The 7,272-nt window shown below is 41.9% G+C and overlaps 1 protein-coding gene across 1 annotated transcript in view; it reads right to left on the bottom strand.

Annotated features, from left to right (window-relative positions):
- Nucleotides 1-6,778, bottom strand: part of ccni2 (cyclin I family, member 2) — an 8,222-nt gene extending 1,444 nt beyond the window's left edge. The window contains exons 1-6 of the mRNA XM_056442965.1: nucleotides 6,453-6,778; nucleotides 5,307-5,434; nucleotides 5,062-5,196; nucleotides 4,662-4,736; nucleotides 4,033-4,173; nucleotides 1,612-1,899 (exon numbers count right to left, since the gene is read on the bottom strand). Coding sequence (XP_056298940.1) covers nucleotides 1,612-1,899; nucleotides 4,033-4,173; nucleotides 4,662-4,736; nucleotides 5,062-5,196; nucleotides 5,307-5,420 — 753 coding nt within the window. The 5' untranslated portion in view covers nucleotides 5,421-5,434; nucleotides 6,453-6,778. The remainder of the gene's footprint in view (nucleotides 1-1,611; nucleotides 1,900-4,032; nucleotides 4,174-4,661; nucleotides 4,737-5,061; nucleotides 5,197-5,306; nucleotides 5,435-6,452) is intronic.
- Nucleotides 6,779-7,272: the final 494 nt, after the last annotated feature.

Genomic DNA, 7,272 nt, shown 5'->3' with positions numbered 1-7,272 from the left:
TTGTGCAGTTATTTATATTAACATCTATTATTGTGTATATTTATATATAAATATAATTTATAAATATATATATTAATATTAACATCTTAATAAATAAATATAAATATAATTTATATATATTTTATTAATATTAACATCTTAATAAATAAATATATTAATATCTATATATTACTATTAATATACAAATATATTTATTACTATAATTAAGATATTCAGGCATGAAAACGGGTCAGGGGTGAAAAAGGTGAGGAGGATAGGCGCGCGGGGGGCGGGTGCTGGTGGTGACTTCCACGAACATCGATGTTGGACGTTGTATGATAATAGGTCCTCCATTCTGACACCAAGTCAGTGATCGGGCCTATAATACTATAATAATAGTAATAATGTGTATAATATGGTCATTCATGAACCAACTTCCTTTTTTTGTTGTTGGCGTGAACAAGTCTTCAAGTCTTGTGCTCTGCTGAGTCATGAGTCTGTTCCTCGAGTCTGTTCCTCGAGTCTGTTCCATGAGTCTGTTCTGCCTCTACCTGGTTGTCACGATCTTCTATACCATACCTGCCATAAATATCATGATACAATACCATAAAAACAGTATACCATAAATACGATACTGGTATATTTATCTATAATAGTAATAAATAAAATATCTGTATGGTTCACTTTTTACCAACTTTTTCAACACTTAACAAATAGCAGTAATATTAGTATTAATACAGCAAGATATTAATGAAACTACATGGAGCCATCATAGCATTGATCAATGATTATACACTATGAGGCCGTTAGTCTCTGACCAGAGGATACAGAGTTCATCAGGATGAGCAGCTGTAGAGTTACACAACTTTACAGACTGAACTTAAACATTTCACTTCTGGCATCTTTTTTTATTTTTATTTTTAAAGCCGAAAATTCCGCCACTTAACGCCTCGCTGGGAGCGCTGCGCTTCGCGTGCAAATAGCTCGACACGGAGCAGCGCGTGCGCTCTGATCGCTCTTTTAATGAAGTATTGAGACTAAAAATATGCTAAATCACATCGCTCTTAACGTACGGGTACTTTGTTAGCATCGCTCCACCGTGCAGCGCGACAGCAGCAGAAGTAGCGTCTAACATTCAAGCTAACCTAAACCACCAAACGCTGAAGACATCTTGACTCTGATTGGCCGAGACGCGACACGTCCCATCAAAGATGTTTTATTGCGAAGAGCAACACTCCACATTTTCTCCGTGTCCCACTCCAATCTCATAAACGCCGGCCGGCCAATTGACCCCCCCCCCCCTACCCCAAAACAAAAACTCTTCGGATCTACACGATTCACGTAAGTCACCTATTTTGGTTTCAAAACGGCGAATTTCGCCGAAAGGTGAGGGATTCTCATGCCTGCATATTACTTTATAATTTATATATATATTATTATATAATGTATGTATATATTATGATACAATTTATATATATATATATATACATATTAAATATAAATAAAAAAGTACCTATAATTACCTCAAACTTGTCATTTCTGTACTGCAATTTCTTAAACATATATGTCCTCTATATTAAAATCATGTCTCCTAGATATTAGTGACCACATATCCGTCCCACGCCCTCTCACCTGAGCTTTCTTCAGCAGGTCGGTGAAGACGGAGAACCAGTCGGGCGTCAGCGCCTCCAGCTCCAAGGTGATGATGGCCAAGGCCAACGTGGAGCCCCTGAACTGCCAGAGCTGGTGGCAGGCCATACAGTGCTGCACCTGCCTGGTCCACAACGCCGCCTGGAAGCCCGCCGGCCTCTTCTGATGCCGCGGCCCGGCGGGCGCCGACGCCGAGTCCCAGCCGACGCCGGAGCCGAGCCCGATGGACGGAACGAGGTGAGGGTGGCCGGAGACGAGCAGGGCGTGGAACTGCACGGGGGGGGGGGGGGGAGACCAAAACGTTAGCCCGATGATGTCATCGTCCTCTCATTGTGCATCCGACGTCAACCCTTCAACCCAGACAGAGGTCAACGCGGCCTTCTTTCCTTTGACCTCCGGGACTCCTTCCTCTCATACCTGCTTCACGAGCTCCTGTGAAACCTGCAGCTCTGAGCAGGTGGAGAAACTCCTCTTCAGGTTTGACTAAGCCCCGCCCCTTTGCCCGAGGAGTCGCGGTAACCGTGCTCGTGTGCTACGTGCTTCTCCTGGGATCGGTGTTTTAAAAAAGGGACGCTCTGAGTTTCAGTTTCTCTTCCCACACAGAAGCATCGACGAGTGATGTCATGTTTCTCCGTCACGTCTCTGTTCTTCGTTTCCTGCCCTGTAGCAACATTTAGGGTTTTAAAAGAACGGGGATTCGCCGCAGGTAGATTCATCTTCGACGTCTTTAAACTAAACTCTTTTTCTTTCATTCTAAACTTCATGAATGGAAACGGTGGCGTTCAGGGTCACGTAGGAAAACGAGGAACATTGTGTTTGCGTTGGAGTCCCGGTGGAGGCCGACGGGGTCACGCAGCTTCACAGCATCGCTGTAAATACTTATTTATTCATAAAGTGTCATGAGAGTCTGTGGCTAATAGATTTTACCGATTGCTGTTTTATAGACAATTGAGAACTTTATTTAGCACAGGGATTTATTCAGGGGGGGGGGGGGATACAGAAATGCTCAAAGTATTTATTTGAATAGTATAAAAGAGAAAGATTTCTTAATTTTATTATAGTTTTTATCAATAGCGAATGTCACTTTATTTAAAAAGTCTTTTTTTATAATGCCTAACGTGAAGCGCTCGGACAATAAATCGATTTTCAACAATAACTCGCGTTACGCCAATAATAACATCAGTCGATCCGAGTCGGGGGAGACGGACATTTTGGCAAAATAGTCAGTTAAAAATGTGCCAAACTGCTTTTTAGTGACAATTTATGGTTTGTTGCTTTAAGAAAACGTAGCGGTCGTCTGATTGGTCGAGGGGGCGGAGCTAGAGACTCAGAACGCACAAAGACCAGAGGATCAAATCAATATCTTCTAAAGATCACTCAGACATGCATCAAGACTTCTATGTGTGTGTGTATTATGGGATGTATGCAGAGAGCATCCATCTGCAACCCGACTTCCCTCCTCGCTCAGTTTGCACAACGAACCCAAAACTTCAGAAAGTTTATTTTGACGCACGTTAAAGTTTTACGAAGATGTGGGTTATCACCCCCAGCAGGACAGCAGGTGATCTTTAATAATGATGTAAAGTTGAAGGTCTTGTGAAGACAGCATGCAGGGACTAAACAGGGTGTGTGTGTGTGTGTGTGTTCAGTCCGTGGTTACTGCCTCAGCCAATGATTTGCGAGGGTTTAATTTAACTGACCAAATTCAAGCTGTTAAACAATGTTGTGCCATAAAGTCAGCGGCGCGTCATGGATCCATCGCGTTGGGCCCCGGGAGCTTTGAGGGTGTAAAGGATCTCGTGTGTTTGGGATCTACTGCGACGGCCGAGTCAGACGTGGAATATTACACTTTTTAAATAGAGTGGACGTAGACCTTTACTAAGCATTTAAATGAGGAGACACTATATATATATATATATATACATACAATAATATATATATATATATTATTATATATATGTATATATATAATAATATATATTATCCCAATATAATAATATATATATATATATATTATAATGGTCAACCAATATTTTAAGTGTATTAGTCCATTTTATTCTGATGTTTTGGAAAACCTAATAAAACATTCTCCTATTAGAATGTTTTATTATTCCCATTAGAATAAATAGGTGATGATTAAAAAATTAAAAGAGGGGAAGGACTCCGAACACGACTGAATGGAGGTTATTATAATAATAATAATGGGCACAATGAAAATAATTGCACAATCTCTACGAGGACCAATTATGGACTGAGGGGGTTGAGAGGGTTTGTAAAAACACAATCTAGAAGCATGAAGGCGTCACGTGGGCTTTTGTACTGCTGCGTTTTGAGGCCAGGACCAGGACCAGGTCCAGGACCTGAAGTGACACCTCGGGTCCAGTTGAATGAAGTGTGACTCACGATGTGGAGGAAGTCGACGGGCGTGGCGATGTACAGGTCCCAGTCCAGCTTGTCCAGGATGATCCGCTCCATGCGAAGAATCTCGGCTGTTGAGAAGCTGCATCCGCTCTGCACCACCAGGTCCTGAAGCGAGCCCACGACCTGTAAACAACAACAAGGGCACAATAAACAGATCGCTTTACAATAGCATCCATGTGGTGGCTGGTTTTTTAAATTGTTACAGCGGTTTCACATTCTTTTATTTTCTAGCGGTTTTACATGTAAAAAAAAAGAAGAGATGTACAGCAGTTTTACATGTTTTTATTTTATATTTACAGCAGTTCCACATGTTTTTTAAAAAGATTACAGCGGTTTTACATGTTTACTTTTTTTTTTACAGCAGTTCTAAATGTTTTTTACATTTATTTTTCCAGCAGTTTCACATGTTTAAAACAAAAATTCCAGCAGTTTTATTATTTTTATAGAGGGTTTAGATGGTTAAAAAAAAATTACAACCGTTTTTTCTGTTGAAAAAAAACGTTACAGCAGTTTCACATGTTTTTATTATTTTAACAGCAGTTTTGTATGTTTTTATTTATTTTTACAGCAGTTTCTATGTCTTTTGTCTATCTAATTTAGGAATATCATACCTCATCTTCCTCATTGATTTTGGCAGCCAGGACCAAGGAGGTAAAAGCGATGCATTTCAAGTATTTTGGTTGAGCCTGTGAAAAGAAAAAAAAGACATGTTTGATTCTTAAGAACCAGAAACACCGAAGAAATTAAATGAAATGAAAGCTGTGAAATGAAATGAAAGCTAAAATATCAAGAGAGGTTTTGATTTGAGTGTTTGGGGTCAAACTAAAAAGCAGTAAATGGACTAAAGTAAAGATGTCCAGAGGTCAATATGATGCAAAATACAGATTAAATGTGTTAATTTCATTGAGCCATTGACGTAAGAAGACATTCGGATGTATGTTCCCGAGCACACGTCAGACCCTGGACTACAGCTGCCGTGGGGGGGGGGGTCACAGGTCGCGGAGGTCCTACCTTGACGGTGGACAGCAGGCGGTTCAGGACGCAGACCCCCAGAGCGAAGGTCTCGGGACAGAACCGGAACAGCCGGTTCATCTCCCCGAGCCAGAGGATGACTTCCCGGTGTTGGGACGAGGAGATGTCGGCACCCTGTGGAGGTCAAAGAAGAAAACACCGGTTAAATAGAGAAGTTAAGATTCTGTCTGCTTGTGTGATTTTGGATAAACCGTCTTAATGTTTCAACAACACGCTGGTCTCACCTGGATGCGTCCGTCCTTGAAGACCGGGACCTTCCAGAGGCGAGCCTCCCGGACCAGGGCGGCCTCCAGCAGGCCCACCAGCCGGCGGCCCCCCACGGCTCCTGGGTTCTTCATCGCCACAGGCCGGGCTGAGGAAGAGGAGGCAACGCATGAGATTACAAACGACAACTTTAATCACATTTTAATATAAAACTGAGTCACCGAGAGGTCTGCTAATAACGATACTCATCTACATCCGACATCTACAGGTGAGATTCACTCCAGGAACATTTCACCGTTTCTACTGAAGTAGTGGAATGTCTAAATTTGAGGAGGTCGATATAAAATCAGAAGTAGGATAAAAAAAATAAAAAAATGCACACACAGAAACTTGAACATGTCCTTTAAATTGAGATTACCATGGAAAACAATAACTTTAATAATCTTTTAATACAAGTCACTGACAATGATGCACATCTACTCATGTATCTGACCCCAGCTATAAATTACATTTACTCCATGAACATTTAAACTTTTAAGCCTCGACGAGGACACAAAGTGGACGAATGTCCAAATTTGATGAGGTAAATATAAAATCAGATAAAAGAAAATGCACACAGAAACTTGAACATGACCTTTTAATTGAGATTAGGCTACCATGGAAAACAATAACTTTGAGATTACCATGGAAAACTAACTTTAATCATCTTTTAATACAAAGATACAAGATGCACATCTACTCATTACCTGACCCGGGCCCATCTATAGGTTACATGTACTCCATGAACATTTCACCTTTTAACGTCTAAATATAGAGGTAAATATGAAATCACAGAAACTTGAACATGTCCTTTAAATCCCAGACACTTTATAATCGTATCCACAGCTCACGAGCCTCTTCAGTGCAGAAGGAAGTCTCTCACTTTGCAAAACAACATCGATATTTGTTGTTTTCCCTGCAGACTTTGTGCAGAATAACATTTAATGAAAAACCTTTCTGCGGGACTTTGAGTGTCCGCCAATGCGTGAAGAGCTTGCCCGGGGTTCAGGCTCCCCGGGCGGCTACATGAGCTGCAGCTGCTGCCTCCTGCGCGGAGGATGCAGTCAAACACATTACTTACTCTCTCTCTCTCTCTCTCTCTCTTATTCCTCTTTATTTGTTCTTACCTCTTCGGGTTCAAGCGGGCTATCCCTCTGACTGCAGGTGCATTTATTCGGTTTTTAATCCATATTCACCGAAAGAAAGAACCGAGCAACCAGCAGCGCGCCGCGAGAGAAGACGAGCCCGAGAAAAGCTGGTTTTGTGGGGCGACGCACGGAAAACAGCCGCATGATATACGCGAGAAAACAAAAGAGCAAGTAGGAGGAAAGACGCGGAGGAGAGAGATACTTCGACTACTCGGTGAGCCGGGAGGAAAACAAGATCAAAACAAACACACACACACACAGAAAAAATAAAAAAAAGAAGCAGGAAGCGAAAAAACATCCGGGAGGTTTGAGAGGAAGCTGTGTTTTGAGCGTTGGCCCCGCCCCCTCCGGTGACGTCACCGCGCCGATTGAAACATAAATGTGTTAGTGGGCCAGACATCCGGGTCCCCGCGCACAAAATGGTCGAGCTCACACTGGAAATGGAAGATTTCGATAGTGAGGGACTCAAAGGGGTGTATTAGTACACCAAAGAGTGTATTAGTACACCAGAGAGTGTATTGGTACACCAGAGAGTGTATTAGTACATCAAAGAGTGTATTAGTACACCAGAGAGTGTATTAGTACATCAAAGAGTGTATTAGTACACCAGAGAGTGTATTAGTACATCAAAGAGTGTATTAGTACACCAGAGAGTGTATTAGTACATCAAAGTGTATTAGTACTAGTGATGGTGAGATGAAGCCTCATGAGGCATCGAACCACTTCAGCCAATTGGTTCGAGAAAGGGTTCATTTCTCGAAGCTTCATGTGCTCACGACACCCCCTAGTGGCCAAGTGT

This window comes from Pseudoliparis swirei, chromosome 3 (assembly GCF_029220125.1).
Source record: "Pseudoliparis swirei isolate HS2019 ecotype Mariana Trench chromosome 3, NWPU_hadal_v1, whole genome shotgun sequence".
Lineage (NCBI taxonomy): Eukaryota > Metazoa > Chordata > Actinopteri > Perciformes > Liparidae > Pseudoliparis > Pseudoliparis swirei.
The sequence above is the reverse complement of the archived record's forward strand: the minus strand, read 5'-3'. Positions and strand labels throughout refer to the sequence as shown.